The following is a 27,337-nucleotide window of genomic DNA, read 5'->3' as shown; positions in this document are numbered from 1 at the left end:
TTCGGTGTGACATCTGGGGTTAGAGTTGGTGTATGTAATATCATGGCTTGGAGAAAAATGTTTCATTTGTGTGTTGTATCTGAGTTTCTCTGGCTTCTATTGAAGTTTCTCATAGTGCTTCATCCATTTGCCCTTTTCTGCCACTGTACCATACACTCTCTGCTGAGAGACCAAAATTGATGTAAATTGTGGTCTGTTCTCTTTCCTTGTCCATTGTAAGATCATTCTCTCATTTTCTCAAGTTCACCTCACCATCCTGCACTTTGGGGATTCCCTTTAGCTTTCAGTGCTGCTAAATTTACTATGACTATCAAGATCAGGGGTTTAGCCCTTCAGACCCTTGCTAAAAAAAAATCATTTCACCCATGCCTGCAGAAAACACATACAAGGGTCTAAGAGACTACTATGAACAATTACATGCCAACAGATAGGATAAATTAGAAGAAACGGATAAATTTCTACAAACACACAATCTACCAAGACTGAATCATAAAGAAATAGAACAATTGAATAAACCAATAATGAGTAAAGTGAGTGAATCAATAACCAAAAACCTCCCACCAAAGAAAGGCCTAGGACTAGACCCTTTCATGGTGAATTCTACTGAACATTTGAAGAAGAATCCTTCTCAAACACTTCCAAAAAAAAAAAAAAAAAATGAAAAGGAGGAAACATTCCCAAACCCATTTTAAAAGTTGAGCATTATCCTGATACCAAAGTCAGATAAGGACATTTTAAGAAAATAAAATTATAGGCCAATGACCCTGATCAATTGAATTCTTAATTGTATATGGTGTCTATTCTTCCCTTAATCAATCAGTAGATTGACCTAATGGAGACTAACCAGGGTTTAACAGGAATATCAGTTAATATTATTAAAAAAGATAATATTACCCTATTTTCTTTTAATAGCTTTGTTGATATAATTTGTATATCATAAAATTCACATATTTATACAATTTGGCAGATTTTAGCATAATCACAGATTTGAACAACCATCATTGCCACATTATTTAAGAACATTCCGCACCCCTAAAAGAAACTCCGTACCCATTAGCAGTCACTCTTCATCTCCTCCCTCCTCCAACTCTAGGCAGCCACACTCTACTGTCTTCCTCCATAGATTTGCCTATTCTAGACATTTAATATAAATATAATGAGATGTGAACTTTTAAAACTGGCTTCTTTCTCTTAGCATGATTATTGATAATGTAGGATTTATGCCAGTAGTTTTGCTGTTTTATTCTGTATGTCTTAACATCTTTTTTTGTTCCACTCTCCTCACTTACTCTCATCTTTTTGTATAAAATAAGTATTTTCTAGCGTATGATTGTGATTCCTGCATTTACAGTCTTTTTTTAACTTTTTTGTTTTTAAAATTTAATTTTTTAAATTTTTAAAAAATTTTTAAAGATTTTATTTATTTGACAGACAGAGATCACAAGTAGGCAGAGAGGCCGGCAAAGAGAGAAAGGGGGAAGCTGGCTCCCTGCTGAGCAGAGAGCCCGATGTGGGGCTTGATCCCAGGACCTGAGATCATGACCTGAGCCGAAGGCAGAGGCTTTAACCCACTGAGCCATCCAGGTGACCCTTTAAGATTTTATTTATTTGACACAGAGAGAGAGAGAACATGCAAGGGGCAGGGTGGCAGGCAGAGCGAGAGGAAGAAGCAGGCTCCCCACAGAACAGGGGGCCCTACATGGACTAGATCCCAGAACTCTTGGATCGTGACTTGAGCAGAAGGCAGGTACTTAACTGATTGAGCCACCCAGGTATCCCTGTGTTCACAGTTTTAACCACACACTCCATTACATGGATGACTGAATTTTTTTGTAAAATGGGTGGGACAAAAAATAACAGGATGAAGGTTCTGAAAGTGGCGATGAGACTGGTTTAAGACATGATGTTTGTTTATATTTCTTTAGAAGCATAGGTGAAGAAGGGAAAGGGAGAGTAAAGAATAATTAGATCATTAGTTTCTGTGGGGTTATGTAGCTCCATAAAAATTTTATGATAAAGGATTAAAAATATTCCTATTAGACAGACCTTATTATCAATGGACTTATCTTAATCTAAAATTTACAATGTTTTAAAATAAATATTAATGCAGAAATTATTGGATCAAAAGAACTATGTCACCCCTTTCTTGCTTTGGTCTCAATTATCTTTCATCTCTGACACTTTTTCAGTTTGAATGCACTGAAATAATCTAATAGAATTTCTTTTTTATTTCCAAAATTCAAAATGATATCATACAGAAAGACAATTTTTCCATTTTGTATCTGTAATATTTATAATAAAACTTAAGCTAACATTGCAAAATAGTACAACAAAAATTAGCAATACTATATATATGTATGTGTATATATACATATATATACTTTTTTGTGCTCAATCACACACACAAAAAAATTATAACTATGTGAGCATATATGTTAGTAAACTTGACTACAGTAATCATTTCACTATGTGTACATGAATCAAGTCATCATGTTGTATACCTTAAATATACAGTTCTTCTTCAATTTCCAATTAACTTATGTGCTGCTAAACCTGTCATAAGTTGAATTTAACAGAAGTAGAAAATGCATGTAAAATACCTAACCTACCGAGCATCATAGCTTAGCCAAATCTACTTTAAATGTGCTCAGAACACTTACATTAACTATAATTGGGCAAAGTCATCTAAAACAAGATTATTTTATAATAAAGAGTTGACTATCTTGTGTAATTTACTAAACACTGTACTGAAAGTGAAGAACAGAATGGTTGTTTGGGTACAGAATGGTTCTAAGTATATTGATTGTTTAATGTCACAGTCATGTGGCCCAGCATCACAAGAGTATCATACTACATATTGCTACCTCAGGAAAAGATCATAATTGAAAATCTAAAGTGCAGTTCTACTGAATGCATATATCACTTTTGCACCATCGTAAAGTTGAAAAATCATAAACCAAAGTAAATCAGAGGCCATTAGTAATTTTTATTTGAATATTTTAAATTGTAAATTCTAATATATGGCCAATATTTATAAAATACATCCAACTTATGTGCCACTAATAAATGAGGATTATGGGAAAATAAATGAGGAAATATCTAAGGATTATGAGGGAAAAAATGTGTTTTTTTTCCATTGTTCTCTGTCTCACTGACCACTAACTTTGAGAAAAAATTAAATCTTCAAAATTGATTGGGAGCTGTGCGTTTCAGCATTTGGGAGACAGAGAGATGGGTGATAGAGATGACGGAATTAGAAATGGAAACAGAGATGGAGGTGTAGTAGAAAGAGACCGATAATATCTCCCCATAAAAATCATTACTCAAGGGCACCTGAGTGGCTGAGTTGGTTAAGTAAGTGCCTTCAGCTCAGGTCATGATCCTGGAGCCCCTGGATCAAGTCCTACATTGGGCTCCCTCCTCAGCAGGAAGTCTGCTTCTCACTCTGACCCTCTCCCTTCTCATGCTCTCCCTCTCTCTGAATCTCTCTCTCTCAGATAAATAAATCTTTAAAAAAAAAATCACTCAGGCTTCATTAGTCTACATGGAATTTCCAATGGTAGATAACTGTAGACCTCTCTGGTCATTTACAATGCACAAAAATATTTATTTTTATTTATATTTATATACTTATATTACTATTATATTATTATATTATATTTATATATATTTATATTTGTATAAATATCCATTAAAGACACACAGTGTCATCTAGCTCTTCTGTTTAGTAAAAAGCGTTGTCTTTTACAGTTTGGATAATAGATTCATAATGGGTTTTAAGAGGATATAAACAGAGCATCTTCAATATTTTGACGCATGCTTTATGAAGAACTACTCTGTTTACCCAGAATGTATTCCTCTAACTCTCGGCAATGAAAGAATTTACACTGTCCAGGCTGATCCTTTGAAGTTTTTGTTGCAGACTGTGAAAGCTGGAGGACTTGATTTCCATTTCATGTACCTCTGTAGTGGATGTCATTGTGCCCTTATTACTGTCATTTACATCTCCTATATGACACTTCCTAACAGAAATGTAGCACCTAACCTATTATGTACTAATTTATAATATTGCTACTTTTTTATAAATTTCTGAATTTTGCTATCACTTCAGAGTCTTTAAAAAGCATTTTTCTTTATCTGAGTCATCATAAAGAAAAAATTCAAACCACTAGACTAATAATGGATTCATGTTTAGCATTTTCACATTTTCATAAACATCAATATCCATTTAAAGCTTTCAAAACCAGTATTTTTCTTTAAGAAGTTTAATAATATTATAAAGAACTTGATACTAAAAGAGATTCATACACTTGAAAATAGCATACTAATTTGATTGATGCAAATTTCAATTAAAGGAAAAATAGTTCAGTTAAATGCACATTTCTACTACCAGTACAACTTCAGTTGAAACCTAAGCATTTGGGATTTTGCATATTGATGACATAGTTGTAAAAGGAAAATAATGAAAATAGGTTTTTAATTTTTCCTACCAACTATGTATGCAAATAAAATGTATATTACTATGGTTATTGAGTTTAAATTGTGCCAACAAGATATAGTTTTCGGCAAAATAAAACCTCAGGGAAAAAAATAAACGTTATATATGTTTTTAAATAACAACTTAGAAATGCAGTGTAATTCTCGGTGTGAACAGGCTTAGTATAGCTCATTACAACTTTTAAGAAAGAATTTTAACATCTTCTCAGTGCACACAGGTCCAAGTCCTATGAACCACAAAGCATTATATGATCTTGTCCCAGTGTACAGAGATATTATTTCAAATTTGTGAATTTCATTTAACTCTTCCTTCCTTTTATAACATATTAACATAACAGCTTTTTTTTTTAAATGCCAGTATATCTAACACATGGTGTTATATCAGTTTCAATTGTGCAATATAGTGATTCAACAATTCTATATATTATTCGGTGCTCATCATGATAAGTGTCCTCTTAATCCCCATCACCTACATCACCCATCCTCCCACCCACCGCCCCTGTGGTAAACATTTGTCGGCTCTCTATAGTTCAGTTGTTTGTTTGTTTGTCTTTAGTTTGTCTCTTTTTTAAAAAGATTTAATTTATTTATTTGACAGACAGAGATCACAAGTAGGCAGAGAGGTAGGTAGAGAGAGACGGAGAAGCAGGCTCTCTGCTCTGTGGGGCTTAATCCCAGGACCCTGGGATCATGACCCGAGTCCAAGGCAGGGGCTTTAAACCACTGAGCCACCCAGGCGCCCCTAGTTTATCTCTTTTTGTCTTTGTTCATTTGTTTTGTTTCTTAAATTCCACATAGAACTGAAATCATATAGTATTTGTCTTCCTCTGACTGACCTGTTTCACTTAGCGTTATACTTTCTAGATCCATTCATGTTGTTGCTAATGGCAAGATTTCATCTTTTTGGTAGGTGAGTAATATTCTATTATATATAGATATATATAGAGATATATATCTATATATATCTCATGTCTTCTTTATCCATTCATCTGTTGATGGACACTTGGGCTGCTTCCATAATTTGACTACTGTAAATAATACTGCAATAAACAAAAGGGTGCACATATCTATTTGAATTAGTGTTTTTGGTTTTTTTTATATTCTTTAACTACCCAGTAGTGAAATTATTAGATCATATGGTAATTCTATTTTGAATTTTTGGGGGAACCTCCCTTCTGTTTTGCATAGTGGCTGTACCAGGTTTCATTCTGACCAGCAATGCACAGGATTTCTTTTTCTCTACATCCTTGCAAACACTTGTTTCTTGTGTTTCTGATTTTAGTCATTCTGACAGGAGCGAGATGATATCTCATTGTGATTTGCATTTCCCTGATGATGAGTGATATTGAGCATCTTTTCATGTGTCTGTTGGCCATCTGTATGTCTTCTTTGGAGAAATGTCTGTTCATGTCTTCTGTCCATTTTTAAATTGGACTGTTTGTTTTTGGGTGTTGAGTTGTGTAAGTTCATTATATATTTTGAATATTAACCCTTTATCAGATATCATCTGCAAATATCTTCTTGCATTCTACAGTTTTTCTTTTAGCTTTGTTGACTGTTTCCTTTACTGTGCAGAACTTTTATTTTGATATAGTCTGAATAGATTGTTTATTTTTGCTTTTGTTTCCCTTGGCCTCAGGAGACGCATCTAGAAAAATGTTGCTACAGCTGATGTCAGAGAAATTACTGACAAAAAACTGCCTGAGCTTTCTTCTAGGACTTTTATGGTTCCAGGTCTCACATTTAGGTTTTTAATCCCTTTTGGGTTTTTTTTGTGTGTGTGTATGGTGTAAGAAAGTGATCCAGTTTCATTCTTCTGCATGTACCTGTCCAGTTTTCCCAGCACTATTTGTTGAAGAGACTATTTTTCCCATTGGATATATTTTTTTAAGTTTTTTATTTATCTATTTGACAGAGATAGACATAGCAAGAGAGGGAACACAGCAAGGGGTGTGGGAGAGGGAGAAGCAGGCTTCCTGCTGGGCAGAAAGCCCAATGTGGGGCTCAATCCCAGGATTGTGGGATCATGACCTGAACCAAAAGCACACGTCCAGTGACTGAGCCACCCAGGAACACCCCCTCCCCCCCATTCAGACGTTCTTACTTCTTTGTCAAAGGTTAATTGACTACATAATTGTGGATTTATCTCTGGGTTTTCTGTTCTCTTTCATAGATCTATGTGTTTATGTTTGTGCCAGGACCATATTCATTTGATTACTACAGCTTTGGAGTATATCTTGAAATCTAGAATTGTGAAACCTCCAGTTTTGTTCTTTTTTAAGTCTACTTCAGCTACTCAGGGTCTTTTGTGGTTCCATACAAATTTTAGGATCATTTTTTTCTAGTCCTATGAAAAATACTATTGGTATTTTGATAGGAATCACATTAAATGTGTAGATTTCTTTGGATATTATGGACAATTTAACAATATTTATTCTCCCAATTCATGAGCATTTTATATCTTTCCATTTCTTTGTGTCATCTTCAACTTCTTTCATCAGTGTTTTAGAGTTTTCAGAATACATGTCTTTCACCTCCTTGGTTAAGTTTATTCATATTTATTTTATTATTTTTGCTGCAATTACAAATAGGATTGTTTTCCTAATTTCTGTTCCTTCCAGGTGATCAGAATGCCTCTGACTTCTTTTATTCCTTCCAGCGGATCAGAATGCCTTTGCATTCTTTTAAAGTCACACTTCATTAAGGCAGAACTTCCCAAGAAAATCTCTCTTTCAGTTGATTCAAAGTCATCTGATCCAGTGACTTTAATATTTCTACATATCCTTTTTGCAGTATAATATAACTTAATCATCAGAGTGGTAGTTCATCACATTCACAAATCTTACCCCTACTCAGGGGAGAGGATTCTATAGGCTATGTCCTCAGGTGTGGGGACCATAGAGGCCATATTAGAATTCTTCCTGCTACAGTGATTTCTTAGCATGAGAACATGAGAACATCCCTTAGCATGACTACATTTACCCTATATCACACTGTAGTGAATTATTTGCTTATGTGAACCCTCATTGTTTATAACCCCAGCTTCTACCTCATTGCTTTACACCTAGTAGGGGCTCATTAAATTATTTATATGGTGAATAAGTATAAAAATCAACTGGTAAAAAAGAATACCATGAGTGTCTTTTCAAATATAATTAATAATTATTGCTCAGCAATCTAATGCATTATATGCATGCAACAATTTATGAAAGAGACAAGCTAAATTAACTTCTCACTAGCAAAGCAAATACCTATTCTTACAATTAAATATTTAGAAGTAGGTAATTAGAAAGAAGGGCATGCATGAGAACTTTTTGTTAAGTATAATTCATTGTTTTATGTATTTCTGGTGGATGTTGTTCAGTGCCATTTCTCTTATTTTGCAAAAAAGATACTTTCTTTATGATAAAAATAGTATCTAGGAAGGCACCATTTGCAATATACTTCAGCCTCATAATGTTTTTAGGCAAAGGAAGAGGCCTTGTATATTATTTGAATTCTCCACACTATTTACCATAGCTCTTGAAAGGAAAAAGCCACTTAATAGATTTTTTAATTGAAGGAAATAATTTGTTTTTATGCTCTTTGGAAGTAGTTTTTATTTTTATTTCTTTTACTGAACTTGGAAACCTGAGATACTGGGTGTCTATTCAACTTGGTACAGTTTCTTTCTTTCTTTCTTTTTTTAGATGTTATTTATTTATTTGGGAGGGAAAGAGTGAGAGAGAGCACAAGCAGGGGGAGGGGCACACCAGGGGGGAGAAGCAGACTCCCTGACTAGCAGGGAGCCCAACAGTAGGCTCAAACCCAGGTCCTAGAGATCATGACCTGAGCCAAAGGAAGACACTTTAACCCACTGAAATATCTCAGTGTCCCTCAGCTTGGTACAGTTTCTGTTGGTCTTATTTTATGACCCTTACTGTATTACTTTGGATCTTTCATTGTATACACTGTTGATGTCTTCAGCAGTTTCTAGGATTTTCCTCCTTTTTTTTTCCCTTTGCAACAAGAAGGGGAGGATCATAGGGATCCAGAGGTTTTAGAATTTTTCCACCTACTGCTATACTTCTATTTTTTTTTTATTATGTTATGTTAGTCACCATAGGGTTCATTATTAGTTTTTGATGTAGTATTCCATGACTCATTGTTTGCATATAATATTCTAAACTTTTAAAACTTTATCTCTTAACCCAGTTTGTTTATTATCCCTTCATCTCTACAGCTGAGAAGGTACTAAGAAAATATGAATAAAGGACTTAATGATTATTTGTTATTTTCTTCTCTGAGATATTCAGCCAGGCACTGTTTGTATGTATACGCTACATATTTTGATGAATGGATGCTATTATTTAAGTACTTGCCAAATACCTAATATACAAATATTTTTACTATATCTGGAAAACTGATACCTGAATAATGATTTTGCATTGTTGAACAATTTAATGCTGTTTATGCTTCACTTTTTGTTCGGTATGTATTCCCTTGGGTCAAGCATCTTATTTCTTATCTCGAAATACTTGTGTATATTTTATGCAGTGACAGTCGCTTTATCTAGTTACAGTCCCTGAGTAAAATTTAAAACTTAGTTTATGGACTGAGGTGTTACTCTTAAGATTAAAACCTTATTAAAATGTTCCTTTTTCACTGTGTACTTGTTTTGAGAATAGCAACAAATCCATCAAGCAAAGCTTATAGTGATAGCAACCTCCAGGGTACCAGAAAAACAGAAACAAAGACAAAAAACCCAGGGAGAATCAATCATCAATAATGTACTTTTTTAATTGCAATGTCTTCAGAGAACATTGTTGAACAAGAGGTATAAAGTATGAAGAAACAAAATGGTATTTTTAAAGATGCTGTCACTTAACATTGCTGCCTGCTGGTGCTTTGTTAGATGAAGCATAGAAATCATAAATAACATTTCTTTCTTAAATTGTAATATATAGAGAGAGAATCACAATGGTAATATTGACGAAAATTATGAGTCATTGCCTAGAGACTAAGTTGAATGCATTTATGCAGACATATGCCATGAGTGACAGCAGTTGGGATTTGTTCATTAAATAAACATGGACACTCTGATTCTTCCCTTTCAGATTCTTACCATGATTTGGCGCCTTGTGAGACTACTGATCCTTGTGAGAATGGTGCTGTGTTTGGAAAGAAAATGGATCTGGAAATATCTCCTCTTGGGTACCAGTGCCAATGTGCAAAAGGCTTTGCAGGTCCACACTGTGAGATCAATGTCAATGAGTGCAGTTCCAGCCCTTGCTTGCATGGATATTGCTATGACAGTGAGTTCACTCAGTCACAGCAATTCTTGTAGAATAGTCTAATGTAGATTCTGACACAATAATGGAATGAGTCAATATACAACCTTGATTATTTACTGATTTTATCCTGCTATGAGTGTCAAAGCCAATCCCTATTATTTTCACAAAACACCCCCACATATGATGAATTCATATATATTTTTGTGAGTATAATGTTGGCAAATGAGAAATTCTAATGAGATTTGACTTCTAAGTTCTGATGTTAGAATTAGCCATTTTTTTCTTTATTTTTAATGATAGATTTTTAAAGAGTACTTATAGGTAGGAGAAACACTGCTTACAGTGATTTAAAATAAATCATTATTTTATCAAATCTATTACACAGATGCACATACACATACACACACATGCATTTCCTCCTATCAAATGTGTATTCCTGAAGAAATTTAAATTTATAGAGGAAAAATAAGACAGTCAGAAGAAAAGGAAAGATGAGAGGAAGGAAAGGGAGAAAGAACATAAAGGAGAAATATTGAATATTAGAACATGGTTTTTGAAATGGAAGAACAAGTCTAAAATGGATAATTTTTGTTGAGACACAGGAGAAATAGGTCATGAAATAGCCCTGTGAACTGGATATCACTACAGGGCGAAGAGGAAAAAAGAATGAGCTAGAAGGATGTTGACCAAAAAAAACTGTCCATCTTGTTTTATTTTATCGCTTTTAAAATATATTTTTTGATCCTCCACTAAATGAATAAATGGTTAATATTACCTCTGAGGAAGAACATTTTGAAGAAAAGTCATTTTATTTTGAAATAGTATGATTCAGCTGAAATTTTGAGTTATTTTCCTTAAACCAGTGCTTTGTAAATGCATGTCATTAAAGAGCATAACCGATTTTTTTCAAATTGTGTGAAGCAGCCCAAATTTAAAACAACAGGTAGAAGTGGGGCCTCACAAACTGGAATATCTTGTAGATGTTAATATAGAATTAACTTTTCTAACACTATGGCAGCTAAGCAAAATACTTTTTGGAATTATGGGCCACCTGCTTTCTACTACTGATTTGAACTGACATTATGATCATTTTTCTCTTTTCTTTTTTTTTTTCAGATTTTGTTACTTTAAAATTGTGTTTTTAAATTTGTGAAATTCTCAAGTTACCTTGAAATAAGTCATTATTATCCTTTTTCTAATCTCAAGCCCATTGGTGTTTGGGAATGCTGGGAATGACTCTTCAATTTCTGATATTCACTATAAAATAAGGAAGGGTCTTAACAGTATGCCTCAGAGAATAGTTAGCAACACTTTTAGATCTAGGTAACCCTAGAATAATGATTACATATGGCTATGGATGGGACAGATCTGATATATTCTAAGTGATATAATATGCATATGATTTTTATAAGTTGTGATGAGTACCAGGTGAGGTATGGAAGTGCTGAATCACTATATTGTACACCTGAAATATTACACTGTATGTTAGCTAACTGGAATTTAAATAAAAACTTTAAAAAGAATAAATAGTAGAAAAAAGAAAAATATATAAGAAAATACTTTAAGTCATAATTCCTTATACAGTAAGAAAGTACAATTTTCAAATATGCTACTTGTAATGTAACATTACCTATTAAAACTTTGGAGGTCATACATAATATATTATGGAAGATGTAAACTTTGAGTACCTGACATATTAACCTATTTCATAATAGAATTAACCGTAATATATTTTTAACTTCCCATCCAAGAGATTTTTACTACCAGAGACCCAAAACATTTATTAAAAATTAGATCAGACATGTAAACTGATATCAGCATAAGTCTAAGATATTGTATTCTAAATACTTTCTCAAATATAAGATAGTTTGGGAAGCCAAACTTCCTGAATTCAAGTTAACATTATTTATTACATGACTATATATTAGAAACAATTATTAATATGTAAATATGAAATTGTAAATCTCAAGCATATGTTTATTCACCACATTGGCAATACATTATTAAAATACATCTATATTTTCACCATGAAGTTTTATCATATCAGCTTTGTTTCAGGACAACTAATAAATGATGTTCATTGTGAATTTAAGTGTAAAATTAATAGTACATCCAAATTCAGGCAGGGCATATCTGATGAAAATTTCAGTTCAGATCAGGAGTATGAAATATTTATAAACAAAAACTAATTAAAACAGTAACTTTATTTTCTGGTAAAAAAAAATAACAGCAAAACAAACAATATGCTTAAAAATAGTATTTCCTGATAAAATGGTGATAAGTTTTAACATAGCCCATAGTTAACAAATTAGATGTGGGGGGATTTAAAAAAACCCTTTTGTTTGTTTGTTTCTTTGTTTTAAATTTTAAACAAATTATGTTTTTTCATTTATTTATTTTACCTATGGTATCCAGTTTAATTCCCCAGGTACTCACCTGGCTTCATTCTTAGCTTCTTAGCCCAGAATAACCAACATTCAAAAAACATATTTCTTGATAATAAATGCAAGCTTTATTTGCTAACACCAATCTCTGTCTTTCAGACCCTTTGCTAATTTAAAGTTATCTATTGTCATTTTTCTTTTAGAAGAATTCATCAATTTGCAGAGAATATCTCTATCTGCATAGAAAGTTAATTTGACTGTAGTTTTTGTTACTTGCCAATTTGCATCAGTATCCAAACTTGAATTTATAATTATGAACATTTTTAAAACTATCATGATTGATGATACTCTACAGTCTTAATTATATGTTTTCTAACATTTGATTTTAATTTGTTAACATACATAATGCTATATATATCATGTAAGGAAACACAGCTGATCCCATATTATCTCATTATATTATTTGCAACTATACTTGTATATTAGTTATTTTGATTCACGGGGATGTTAAAAACTAGGGTGCCACATGAAAAAAGTAAAACATAATAGTAAAATCCTGCCTAAAGAGCTGCCATTCTTGTGTCTCCCTTGTTTCTTCTTGGCAGCTATGAGCTGGTTTTCTTTCTTTGCTTTTTTTTTTTTTTTTTAAAGATTTTATTTATTTATTTGTCAGAGAGAGAGAGAGAGAGCACAGCACAGGCAGACAAAGAGGCAGGGAGAGGCAGAGGGAGAAGTAGGCTCCCTGACAAGCAAGGAGCCTGATGTGGGACTCGATCCCAAGACACTGGATCATGACCTGAGCCGAAGGCAGTTGCTTAACCAACTGAGCCACCCAGGCATCCCTGAGCTGGTTTTCTTTCTAAAAGCTCAAGTGAATGTGCTGTCCAAAAGCATGGCTACAGAAACCTAGAAGCCAGCTAAATACCACACAGTGTATTAAAAATTCTGTTGCTACCCAGGACCTCAACATTTAGTGAGAGCAATAGCAGGTACATGTGCAGAGGCAGAGTGACAGTGTAGATTATGTGGTAAATCTCAGGGATAATGAAGAACCCAGGACTGACTAGAAGTAGACATAAATCTGTTCCTGCTCCAACTACAATTCATGCAGTCATCACTTCCTTGAGATGCTTCAGAAACCTTTTTTTTTTTTAAATCATTAATGATAAAATAGAGGACAGATTCTTATTAGTTTTAAAAGATCATGATGAAATGTGAAAGCTCTTTTTAACTAAGGCTTAAATAGCTCAATGTCAACTTTCAGATTACTACCCACTTTAGTCTGCCTTGTCACACAAAATCTTAACAATGAGTTAACTTCTAGTTTATTAAACCTAAAACACTCAAGGAAAAGTTAATTGATATAAAAGTAACCTGTTTATCATAGGTATTGTTTACTGACAAATGAAAGAGAGAAGAGAAAAAATTGGGTATAATCATTGTTGTTTTGCAAACCGCTACCAAATGTTTATTGTAATTGTTTTTATTTCAAATTAAAGTTTTAAAGTTAAATAGAACTGAGCAAAACAGTTATTTAAATAATACTGTAGAGAGCTGTGAATTCACATTTACTTTAGTTAAAAATGAAATGCATTTACTTGAATGCAACATTCTTGAGAATAATTAGCAATACTCATATCATTATTAAAGATATATTATTTTCTCTTCTCTCTCATTCTTAGTGGTTAATGGCTTCTCCTGCTTATGCAATCCGGGTTTTGCTGGCTTGAGGTGTGAACAGGACATTGATGATTGTATCCTGAATGCCTGTGAGCACAATTCTACCTGCAAAGATCTTCATCTCGTTAGTATCCATGAATATTATTAACTTATCTTACTGTGGGATAGCATAAATTAATCCCTACAAATACAGTTAACATTTGTGTGTATGTCAAGTTGAGATATATATATATATATATATAGAGAGAGAGAGAGAGATTAGAAAACAGAAACTCAAGAAATATTATTTTAACTTATATATTTACTTATTTATATATATATTTACTTATATATTTAACTTATATTATTTTAACTTAATAATAAAAAAGTGTTCCATTCATAACTATATATAAGTTGATGTAAATATTATAAAACAGAATCTTTTTTAGATTTACAATTTGATTCACAATTCTTGGTAATATTGAATTTGTGTAAAATATCAGAAAATTATTCTAAAAAATGACGTGTCTTTTCTTTTTTTTTTAAGACTTATTTATTTGACAGAGAGAGACACAGTGAGAGAGGGAACACAAGCAGGGGGAGTGGCAGGGGCAGAGAGAGAAGCAGGCTCCCCACTGACCAGGGAGCTGGATGTGGGACTCTGTCCCAGGTCCCTGGGATCATGACCTAAGCCGAAGGCAGACACTTAACAACTGAGCCACCCAGGTGCCCCAAAATGACATTAGTTTTATATGAACCCTTTATATAATTCAGGATAGTATATACACACATAATGTGTTTCATTGATATTTATAATCTTAAATTTTATCTTGCTTTCTATCTGGTGTTTTGTGCTTCCATAATTTCCTTCATTCATCTGTGTAGGTGCTGTCCCTTCAGTACATATCCATTTGTCATCACCTTTGTCACAAGTATGTGCCATTCTGCCTTAAACGGACTGTGACACAGTTGGCAAATCAATGGGATCCCTTCAGGCTTCTCATTTTTCAGAAAGCCTGACATAAGAAATATCTACTGAAGGTGGATTCACTGACTGACTTCAGAAAATAAATGACATACAACACAGGTTAATGCTGCACTACTAGTATAGGCTTACAGTTTGTCTTTTAGCAACAAAGCTGATTTTCACAAAAAGACTACACTAGTTCAAGTTAGAAGAAACTGCTTTGAAAAACAGACTCATTTCCACTGACATATTTTGACTATCAGTGTACTAGCATTGTTTTTACAGTGAAAGGCTGATTTGTGGCATATTATTTCTTTCCCACAAGAGAGGCAAGCATCTAAATGGAGAATTACAATTAACATTTAGATGTGAAAGACTAGAAATGGAGGGTGCATCAGTTACCTAACTATAATTTAGGTATGCACAGTGGCCCTGTTGCTTTGTCTTTATTTGTACCAGATGCTTTGTCTTAGTCATTCTAACTCCATTCCACTTTTGGGAACTCCTGAAGGAGTGGCCATATGACTTTATGCTGGCTTCTGAGATGAGTGTTCTTTCTGGGGGAAGCCTTCCTCACTGGTGTATCCTGTTCGAGATCTTCCAACAACTAGATTTTATACATGTACTTACAGTTGCCATTTTTAAAGCCCAAGGAAGAGGTGAGGTGCCACCTAATGATAAATGACCCTGAAGACAGCAGAGCTGAGAGTCAGAAGAGACCCGGTTCTTGGCAGATAGTTAAACTCCTTACTGAAACCCCCTAAGTCTAATTATGTGAGATCGTTCATGGCTTATATTTTAGTATGGCTTGAGGAAGCATTCCTTTTACTTGCAGGTAAATCATTTAGTTTCCATAGTGCAGATAAGCTTTATTTTAGTCCATGATTTCACCAATAACTTCAGCAATAATAGGAGTTTGTTATAGTAGAAAAAGCTTCATACCCAAAACCATAAGATTCCCCTTCTAGACGTGAACTTGCCATAGCTTATCTGTATGATACTAAGACAGTTGTTTAACAAGTTAGAGACTGCAGCTTTAGAAAGTGTATCATATCAAACCATAGAACTTCCAAGGATAGTATTCTCTCATTTATTCATTTTATAATTTGCCAGTTAGAAGCTATTCAAATTAACTTTAGGCTAGTATTAGCCTAAATCTTGACACCTATGTCCAGAAACTATGATAATAAGAGTAAAGAAAAATAAGAATTTTAAAAAGTGGGACTCACAGAAACAGAGTAAAATGGTGGTTAATAGCAGCTGGAGGGTAGGGGAAATAGGGAGATGCTAGTCAAAGGGCACAAGCAAAGATCTAATGTACTTTGTGGTAACCGTAGTTAATACTACTACATCATGTAATTGAAATCCGCTAAGAGAGTAGATACACACACATACACACACACACACGGTGACTATGTGATGGGATGGATGTGTTAATTAACCTTATTGTAGTAAGTGTTTCACAGTGTATACATATATTATGTCATCATGTATCAAAGACACTGTTTTTAGACAGGATATTCCAATACTCAGAGGTTACCTTCCAGGTCCCAGTTAAAAGGTCCTTCCTTTGGAATGTGTAGGGGTTGAGCACACAGGCCTTTGAAGTTAGCCATTATACCAATATTATATTAAATATTATATTTTTGTATAGGAATAAGTAGTATGTAATTTTAAAAGTAATACATTACATAATAATAAATAGAAAAAGAAGACAGAGCTAAAACTCATAATTTTGAAATAGAGCCTGGCTAAAATAAGCAATAAAGCAAGGTCCAGTTTGAGTTTTGTATCTGCTGTGTTTTACAACATATTGGAAAAAGAAAAACCATGAAATGCTAAAGGCTTTGAAGTGTAAAAGAAAAGGAAAGACATGGAAGGTGATGCTTCTACAAAATAGTTAATTTTGATAAACAGAAAGATGATTTTATTCAATCTATAGGGCACTCACATTTGGCTGTAAGAGTCATCAGTCTTCTTTTTTTAAGATTTTGTTTATTTGACAGAGATCACAAGTAGGCAGAGAGGTAGGCAGAGAGAGAGGAGGAAGTGGAGAGCCCAATGCAGGTCTTGATCCCAGGACCCTGGGATCATGACCTGAGCCCAAGGCAGAGTCTTTAACCTGCTGAACCACCAAGATGCCCCTCAGTCTGGTTTTTGTTTGTTTGTTTGTTTTCCTGAGCATAACTTTTCAAACAAACCCAGGCAATGCCACTTATATTAGGCTTGCATGTTCTTTGAACTTGCGTGTTCTTTGAACTTGGTGTAAAAATTAACATTTTTACACTTGCAGCATTTCTTTATGATACATGTTTCATCATGAATGTGAGTTTAGAGAAAAAGCAGAAAGTCAGAAGACTTTAAAACCAGGATGAGAAGTATTTTGTAACAGTGAGCCAGTTTTCTTCCTTCCCTCCTTTATGGTTCAGTAAACCTAAGAAAACAATGAGAGAAAAAATAGAAAAATATGAATGCTTAGCACATAACAAGACACAAATGTTAAGAATGGGTAGAATAAGACTTATTTTCTCATGTAAATTTCTGAGGTATATTTGAGAATATTTCTTTGTGGTTATTTAAAAATATATGATCAAATTATTCAAGTGTTTTCCCTTCTCATTATACTTTCATTTTCTTCTATCTTACATATATAATGAATGCTTAATTTTTTTTCAATTTATTTATTTTCAGAAAAACATTATTCGTTATTTTTTCACCACACCCAGTGCTCCATGCAAGCCGTGCCCTCTATAATACCCACCACCTGGTACCCCAACGTCCCACCCCCCCGCCACTTCAAACCCCTCAGATTGTTTTTCAGAGTCCATAGTCTCTCATGGTTCACCTCCCCTTCCAATTTACCCAAATTCCCTACTCCTCTCTAACGCCCCTTGTCCTCCCTGCTATTTGTTATGCTCCACAAATAAGTGAAACCATATGATAATTGACTCTCTCTGCTTGACTTATTTCACTCAGCATAATCTCTTCCAGTCCCGTCCATGTTGCTACAAAAGTTGGGTATTCATCCTTTCTGATGGAGGCATAATACTCCATAGTGTATATGGATCACATCTTCCTTATCCACTCATCTATTGCAGGGCATCTTTGTTCTTTCCATAGTTTGGCGACTGTGGCCATTGCTGCTATAAACACTTAATTTTGATAACAGCAGAAGAAACAAAACTAGTGCAGCAGAACTCATGTGTGGAAAAGACAATGTTTTCATTCATATACAACTATGTAAAAATGTATACATATTATGTATACTAGTATACTACCAAAAAAAAATTTTCTGCCAAATATTCTGGTGCAAAAAACAAACTGAATTTATGTGTTTTCTAGTAAAAATAAAACTTCTTTTACCTTCACCACCATATGGTTGAAAAATCTGTGTTAGTCATTTGAGAGTTGCCCATTTCCTCCCTTTGGGATTGGAAAATAAATGCTGGGAGTGGCTCAAGCCAGGATCATGAAAGAATAGCCTCTCCTCCTTAGTTCATCTTGGCTGTTACTGAAATGCCCATTTTGTCATCCCCACGCTACTTTCAAATATGGGCTAGTCTGCCAAATGATTCCAATCCTTTCATACCAAATTTGGCTCCCAGAATCTTCTCTGCATCCCTCAAGTGCCTGGTGTTTAGCTAATTAGTAGTGAGGTCCCAGTTGTCCCTTCAGCATATCCAGTTGGAACCATTAAAACCTTGGGTTCTGCTCTCTCTCTAGGATTACAAATTCTCCATCAGTGTGGAATTAGTCCAACTGTTCTCTGTCCAAATACAGAAGCCTTCACTTCTTTCATGCCCTTCCTCTCCATAAAGATTTGCTTAATCTCACTTGATAGAAATTAATAGAGACTCTGATTTAGGGGCAGAGTTTGGGAGCTCTAAAATTCTTCAAATACACAGACTGCCTAATACTCCTTGATAGAGAAAAGAAAAGAAAAAAAAACATTTTTGTAGCAAAAAATGATAGTAACAAATTTTATTTCCAGTGATTTCTATTATATAAGATTATGACAAAATTTGTCAAATCTGATATGTCTTAGCTCTTATATATAATCTCTAGTCTGTGTCATATAATAATATTGTTTTTAAGTAATGGGTTCTATAGAATATCATCTGAAATGTTAAACCCCCCCCCAAAAAAAAAGGAATTTTTCATACTCATTTTAAAAACTTGATTAGATTAAACATCTTAAAATCTTTGAGTAACTTACAATAGTAGAGGGTTCCTGGTTGGTTCAGTTGGTTAACATCTGCCTTCAGCTGAGGTCATTATCCCAGGGTCCTAGCCTTCAGCTGAGGTCATGATCCTGGGGTCCTAGGATCAACGCCCCCTTTGGGCTCTTCACTCAGCGGGGGGGGCCTGTGTCCCTCTCCCCCTCTCCCTCTGCCTGTCGCTCCCCCTGCTTGTGCATGCTCTCTCTCTCTCTATGTGTCAAATAAATAAGATCTTAAAATTATTTAAAAAAAAAAAAGGGTAGCAAGAACTTTTGGAGATTGTCTGACTTTGACATGGATTTGTTCAATGATTTATTACAAGTCACAACTTAGTAGAAGCATAAAATGAAGAACTGTTAGAATAGTCACTCGTATCTACTTTATATGGTACTATATTATTAATTGAAGAAAAATTTAGCTTTCCATTTTATTTAAATACCAGAATATACATAAACAAGTACCTGCTATTGCACTTTTTAGTTGAACTGTCAGCTTCTACTCTAGAATCAAAGAGTTGTACCAATCGTTCTTTACCAGAGAGTTGACTTTAAAAATACACGTGCTTAAAATTCTGATTCAGTACATGGATCCATCTGGTACCTAGATAACATAATTCCTTGTGATTTTTGATGTATATTTCTCTTTGAAAATCACTGGATTGATTATCTAGATGGCACTTTCTAGCTGTAAACATCTGTGATATTGGAGGTGGAGCACAGAGGTATTCATTCCATGTGTACTGACAACTCACAATTTAGCGCCTTAAAAGAGAAGGGTGGTCTGAAAAATCTAGAATTTTATCCTCCTGAGTTTTTAGGAGGGTATTTCATTGTATCTTCTCTATTGAGTTCTTCCATCTTGTTTTGGTGCTTTTATTTTTATTTTTATTTATTTTTATTTTTTAAAAGATTTTATTTATTTATTTGACAGAGAGATCACAAGTAGCCAGAGGCAGGCGGGGTGGGGGGCAGGCTCCCCACTGAGCAGAGAGCCCGATGTGGGGCTTGATCCCAGGACCCTGAAATCATGACCTGAGCCAAAGGCAGCGGCTTAACCCACTGAGCCACCCAGGTGCCCCTTGGTGCTTTTATTTTTAAGACAAAAGGAATAAATCTAAATTTTTCATCCCAATCCTTTTGTGAGGGAGATAATAATATATTGTTTTCTTCTCACTTGTAATAACTTAGTGAAGTGTTACTCTCTTTATGTTGACATTTATTAATCAGGAAATCTTTGCATAAATTATAGTTTTTCATACAGGTTGTGTGTAATGGTTCAAATCTAAAATGAGTATTAAAAATAATCAATGACTGATTAAATACGATATCCCAGAGGTTCAGGTAAGTCTTTTGATTAACTTGATTAGTTTCAACATCTTCAGTGGTGAACACTCACCAAAGCCAAAGGTTTAAGCTACATCGTGGGACATTAGCTAACAACCAAACACATTGTTTAAAAAAAGGCATTGCATTGATTAGATAACAAAATGAAAACCTTTGGCCATGTCTATTCTAAATAACCTACCTTTGTTTATGTAGAATAAAATCTGCCTGTTTTTTTTTTGTTGTTGTTGTTGTTGCCCAGATCTCTAGCTTTCATTGTATAGATCCTTACTTTAAGAATTTATTGAGAATAATTTAACATTACATTTATGAAAGTGGTTCATTATGATGGGTGTCAGTTTTCTATTGTTTCTGTAATGGACTAGATAATAGAATTGTTTCTCTTGTATAATCCAAGACTAATATAAAATTTTAGTTTATTCATTTTATGGCTTATATAATTCAACGTATTCTTCTCAATGGTAAGTTTTGGTCACAGTTAATATGTATCTAAAGTACTCCACTTCTTCCCCTCTCATCCATTGTTTTGAATCTGTCATGGCTTTGAAATAGATAATCAAATCTGTTAGGATGGTATGCAAAATAAAAGTAAAGAGAACCTAAGAAAATATTTGTTGATCCACCTGAGTAAAGACGTACATGAGCTTAATAATTTTGGACTTGTAAAGTCTATTTTGGAAGCTCAGACATACTTTCCCTTCTTTTTTATTCCAAGACTCATTACAGAGAAGTGAGATTTACAGATGGTTGAATTTTGAGCTTTAAGAAATCTATCAAGCAGAGCTGAATTTCATAAATATTGTGTGAGAACATAACTGATCAGAGAGAGGAATTTTCCATTTTCAGACACCCTAATAAAAATGGACAGTTCTCAGAAAGAGCCTATCTTAAAAAAATAATTTAGAACTGATTGAATACCATTTGCATTGCCAATATTAGCCAAAATGCATCAATAAGTGGATTTATTTTCAAAGGCTTATGAGATAGATTAAGCTTCAGCTTACTTCAATAAAACATTATATTGTGCTTTTATATTATTATTTGCTATATTTGTATAACTATAAGACTTCAGTCTGGGCTTCACTGTTTATATCTGAGAATTTAGTGGGTAGTCACAATCCAAAATAACTTGTTTTCTCCTAGAAACCATCTTTCCTGCCATTTGGATAGGTGTCATTTTTAATTGGCTATATCTATATAAGAATGTTTTTAAAAGCTATTGTGTTGTGTTTATATATTCTTTCTAAGAAGATAATAAAAGAAACACACACACCTGCACACACAAGAAAAGTTGACTTCAACAATTGATTATTAACTGACAAGAACAATGGTTAAAGGATAGTAAATCTTTCACCGCCATTAGAAAAGAACACTATTATGTTCTATATGTCATATAACTCCTCATTTGTCTGTGAGGAATTTATCAGTAGTGGAAATTCCAAGACATTTTGAATTAGAAAGTGGATATATATTTGTGGAAGTCAGCATGTGTGCAAATATATATGCACACATGTGCATAATCACAGAAAAGAGAATATATCATTGTTCTTTACTCTTTTGCCAACCATCCTAGTTTAAACAGAAATCAAGAGCTTTCCAAAATCAAGCTCTGGAGCCCAGGTCAATTAATATTTGAACCTATATTGGTTCTAATATGTACATATTAATTAGAGCTCACAGATAAGTGGCCTCTTTATGTAAATTGATAAAACCCTTGGTTTTAAATACTAGAGTGGCCTGTGGTATCTTCTTGATTATGGGGGGGTTAAATTTTGCAGCCTATCCTTCCAAACCAAAAGGGTGCATGTACCAAAGAGGATGGGGTTTTGAGATTAATAGCTTTGCCTTCACTAGCTGTGTAGACAAGTTACTTAAACTTTCTAAGCCTCAGTCAGTTCATTTGAATAATGGATATATTAATTGCAACTTCATCATGGACATATTAATAGCAGGGTTCTTATGAAAATTAGATGAGATGCTGCCTGAAAAATGTTTAACATAGTACCTGCCACATACCAAGTAATTAACAAATATATGTCAAGTGCATGCTGCTGATGATGATGACGATGATTTAATTGTTGAGAGAGAGACAGAGAGGTGGGAAGAAGAGACAGGGAGGGAGGGAAGGAGGAAGAAAGAAAAAGGAGAAAGAAAATCAAGGATAATTCGATTTTCTCCTAGAGTAAGAAATCCATGGAGTTTGTACACATGCCAAGATCCCAGAGATTCAGGGCAGCTGATAACTTTTGATTTACATGATCTCAGGCCATTGGGACTCTTGAGCCACCCGTTAGGGTTTGCTGTGAGATTGCTGCATTTCTGGTGAAACACTGGCATCTGATAGACACAAAGCAAAACACCTTGGCCTGTTCCCTCTCTCTTCAGGCCTTTAATCTAACTAACATCACTTAAGTCTTACTAGTCCCACAGCCTTCCACATCAGTTCCCCTGATTTAAAACTGCTGTGCTTAAGAGAGGGAGACAAAAAAATTTATCCTCTGTACTTGAAAAAATTTGAAACAAAAACTCGAAAGAGTCCAGTGTGATTGGTATGAATACAAATGTGAATGAGTATTTGAACATATAGACATAGATACAGGCCTAAAGTGTTATTACTGAGCCCATGATTTTTTAAAATATACAGTCAAGAACTAATGGCTTATCAGAAAATGTAGATACCACTTTTTTTTTCCTGTAGTTTGCCTTTCTAAGGACTTTTTTTTTTAATAATTCAGTGCTATATCATAGAAGATACATTTTACAAAGGAAAAAAAAAACATAAGGTTTGTCAAAATGAAACCATTTTCTCTTGGTTCCCCAGTAACAGAACAGTTAGGGCAGGTTTGCAGATCACATGCTTCTCTTAAGACTCTCTTTCTATCCTAGACCATGCTGCACCTCTGAAAGCAGCTGAGCTTGAGTGCTGGACTCATGAAACTAGAGGGGATGAGAATCCCAAAACCAAGTCAGTATTTCAGACACTCCACAATACATCACAATCCCCTGCTTCTAAAAATACATGTGAAATACATGTTAAGTCAAGAAGAGAAAGTCAATTGTATGGTTCAACTTACTTGTGGAACATAAGGAATAACATGGAGAACATTAAGAGAGGAAAAGGAAAAGTGAATTGAGGGGAATCCAATGGGGAGATGAGCCATGAGAGACTGTGGACTCCGAGAAACAAACTGAGGATTTTAGATGGGAGGCAGGTGGGGGGATGGGTGAGCATGCTGGGGGTATTAAGGAGGGCATTATTGCATGGAGCACTGAGTGTTATATGTAAACAGTGAATCTTGGAACACTACATCAAAAACTAATGATGTATTGTATGGTGACTTAACACAATAAAATTTTTAAAAAAGAATGTGAAATTTTAAAAAAAATGCTTATTTTGGATTCACCTGAGGATTTTGATGTAGTATATTGCCAGTGAGGTCTGAGCCTCTGCATTTTTAAAATACTACTCAAAAGATTCCCATACAGACCCATAGTGCATAAAAATTCGGCTATCCACATTCATTGGACCGCATGGAGAAGAGAACAGGCATGGCAATAATTTGTTGGTAAGCCTCTTTTTGGAGAGCTGAGCACCCGGCCTATGCTAATCTGCACTTGAAGCTTGTACTGAGAGATGTTTTAAGAGATGTTGGGAGCAGATTCATTCAGGATATGGTCCTGTCACAGGTGGTAGGGACTGAATTTTAAGTGTCAGTTTCTCTTTTTTTTAAGATTTTATTTGTTTATTTGACAGAGAGAGAGATCACAAGTAGGCAGAGAGGCAGGCAGAGAGAGGGGGAAGCAGGCTCACTGCTGAGCAGAGAGCCCGATGCGGGACTCGATCCCAGGACCCTGAGATCATGACCTGAGCCGAAGGCAGAGGCTTAACCCACTGAGCCACCCAGGCACCTCTAAGTGTCAGTTTCTTATGTGCAGAATACCTGGGTCTGAGGAGAATTTGCAGCTAGAATTCTATAAATTTAGGATTAAGATACATAGTTAGTATGCTAAACATTTCTTTCTCTCTTAAAGGGGAACTTTCATGGAAAAAGTGCTATCCTTGGCTAGTTCTGGTGATCTATTTTAGAAGTCCTAGTCATCAAGGAAATGACTATCAAAGGACATTGGTATGGAAAGAGCAGGCAAGCCCATTAAGGGACATTGTTGAGGACTTACGTGAAAGGCTATTGAATGAGGTCTTAGAGACTTTTTCCAGAATATACAATTTTCATGTACATAATGTTTTTTAGGATACTTGAAGATTGAAAGTATGGTGCCTACCTATTGCTACCCAGTGAGATTTCCCCTCAAGATTTGGGGGGAGTTTCAGGTACAAATTCTATACAAGATACACTGGACCCTTAATGCTATAAGCAACCCAGCATAGGCTGAGAACAGCTGTTCAATGGTCTTGCTTAAGCTTGGCAAATAAGCAGAGCTGTAGAGGGAATATTAGTTAAGAAATGTGAAGTCATTTCATTAGTAGAAATGCAGTAAGAGAAACTTAAGCATCTAGATACAATTGCACAAAACTTAAGAAAAGCAATGAAAGACGGGAATACCAGTCTAGGCTTAGAAGCAGGTTACTAGAGCATAATTTACTTCTGAACTAAAAATATAGTAGTGGAAAACAATTTACAGTTTAAAAAATCTCAGCAGCTTTCCTCTTTGGTAGGATATTCAGCCTAGCAAACTCATTCAGTGAGAAGCTATTGGCTACAGTAACCGAAACAAGCTTAGCTGAAGAGTTGGGAACTCAAAGTACTTGAAAACTTGCATCAGTTTATCCAACTGCTTAATACTGACTGTGGGATAGTAGAGGGCTTTGGTTGTTCCCTGTGTAATTGTGGTTCAGTGCATTTTAGAACATGGTGTGATATTTATATTTGGTCAGTGAGAGATTAGCAGAATCAGAAACAGGTTATGAGCATAAAAAGCACTCCTGGAGTGGGATGGGAAATTAAGGAGACTCTAGCAATACGCATTAAGGGAAAGTTGAGAGCTGGTGAAAGTATCATGAGGTAATAGGAGTCGAAGAGGAAATACTCAGAAATAAATTGCAGATTGATAATTGCTGCTCCACAATACTCAGAGCTGGTATTTATTGCCTTGCAACAGATTGTAGAAGTCCAATTTCCATCCATCAGATGATTAGGAGTGAATGACCTCAATTCAGAAATTACCTAAGGTGACAGCATAAAATTTATCTATACAAATTAAAGTTTAAATACTGGAACAACTTAGTGAAGACAGGTTTCTTTAGAAAATCATTTTAACTTTAATTTTAAAGAATAACATTTCTCAGAATTTGGCATTTGAGATCTTATTAAATGCATGTAAGAACAAATTACTTTTTATAATAAGAAAAAGGTCCTTAGATATTGTGTTTTAATCCAGTTATAAGTATATTTTAATAAGTAAAAATTTATCCAAAATCTCTATTTTAATTAAAGAAAAACTCAATATAACAAGGAAAAAAAATCATAAAAGTGTCCCCTCCCTTCTTGTGCATTATTATGAGCTATTATACTGATAATCAAACATCAAAAAAAATCCAAAGCTTTTGAAACCTTTTTCTAAGAATATGAACCACTGATCATTTTTCCCAAGTGGTACCAGTTGCTGCACTTAAGCCATAGGTCGGGGTGGGGAACCATCAGGGAGTTTGTTCTTGCTGTGTCCTAGTAGACAAAAAAAGCAGACCAATCTTTCCTTAAAATTTACCAATCCATTTAGCTTTATCAATGTATTTCTGTCATTTGCCCACCCAAATTTTCTTTGATTTTGCGTGATGAATTGGAGTAAATATATCCACAATACACTAAAATTTCATTCTGAGTTTGTAGTTTATTTTGGCATTCTGAAACAAACTAAACATACTTTTAAAATGAATTTTAACTAAATGTAAAACAAAATTTAAAATTGATACTACACAATTCCAGAGGGATATAATGTGCAAACGTTTTCAGTTTATTATGCATTGCCCAAGTATAATTTGGCCCTTATTATTATTTCTAAGAAGAGACCATTGGATGAGTAAATACCATAACTCATACAAATTAAAACTCAAAACCAAACTATAGTTAATATTATTATGATTTATTTGTTTTTATATGAGTCTGTAAAGCATTGCAAAGTATTAGTAAATTAAAAGTATGTTTGTTTGTTTGTTTATATATTGCCTTTACAACACATTTTCTAAAGGGTCTTTCTATAATTCAAGGCAGAGTCATTAAGACTTTTGAATAAAGTGGATTTATTTTGTACTGCTTTTCCATTCTCCTTTCTGTGAGTGATGAATAAATGTATATAAAATAAATTGATGTGATGTAGAAAATGTTATATGTTATATGCAAATGTGTAATTTTTTATTACATAATATGTAGATTTTTAGAAGAAAATTAGATGAAGGGTAGGGAATGGAATGAGATGATCTTAAATAAGAGCCTAGAACCTACTTATAATGTCTTTTTATTGTTTCTTTCTATTTTGTTTTAATAAGTTATTTATCATAATAGAAATTAAAATATACCTTAACGCTGTTGTAGTTGGGAATCTAGATGGGCAAGACTATTTCCTTGCCGAAATCTTGGGAAATATAATAGATTAGAAAAAGTTAGATATCTGATATAGAGAGAGTCTCTCATGAAATAAAAACAAATCAAAACTTTGCCTTAGTAAAAATAGAGATGATATGAATATGACAAGCTGTGACATAAAACATAGATAGATTCTGGAAAATGTGATATGCAGTAAAAACTGAAAAGAGGCTGCTGGACAATTGGGACAGGATGGGAATATGTGTAGCAAGTTAGGACAGACTTCCACAGTTTTCATCTAAATTCTCTCAATCTACTTTAAAAAATACTTGTTCTCCACTTAACCTGGAATACAAATTCAATCTAAGACTGCCAGACCAGCAAATAAAAATACATATGTCTGAATATTGCATGGTATGTGCTTACAAAAAAAGAATAATAAAATTTTTTTTAAA

At 34.2% G+C, this 27,337-nt stretch overlaps 1 protein-coding gene across 1 annotated transcript in view; it reads left to right on the top strand.

Annotated features, from left to right (window-relative positions):
• Positions 1 to 27,337, top strand: part of EYS (eyes shut homolog) — a 1,652,430-nt gene that overhangs the window by 432,674 nt on the left and 1,192,419 nt on the right. Inside the window, 1 exon segment of the mRNA XM_044253753.1 lies at positions 13,837 to 13,958. Coding sequence (XP_044109688.1) covers positions 13,837 to 13,958 — 122 coding nt within the window.

This window comes from Neovison vison, chromosome 1 (genome assembly GCF_020171115.1).
Source record: "Neovison vison isolate M4711 chromosome 1, ASM_NN_V1, whole genome shotgun sequence".
NCBI classification, from domain to species: Eukaryota; Metazoa; Chordata; class Mammalia; order Carnivora; family Mustelidae; genus Neogale; species Neogale vison.
This window is presented reverse-complemented; position numbering and strand designations above follow the sequence as displayed.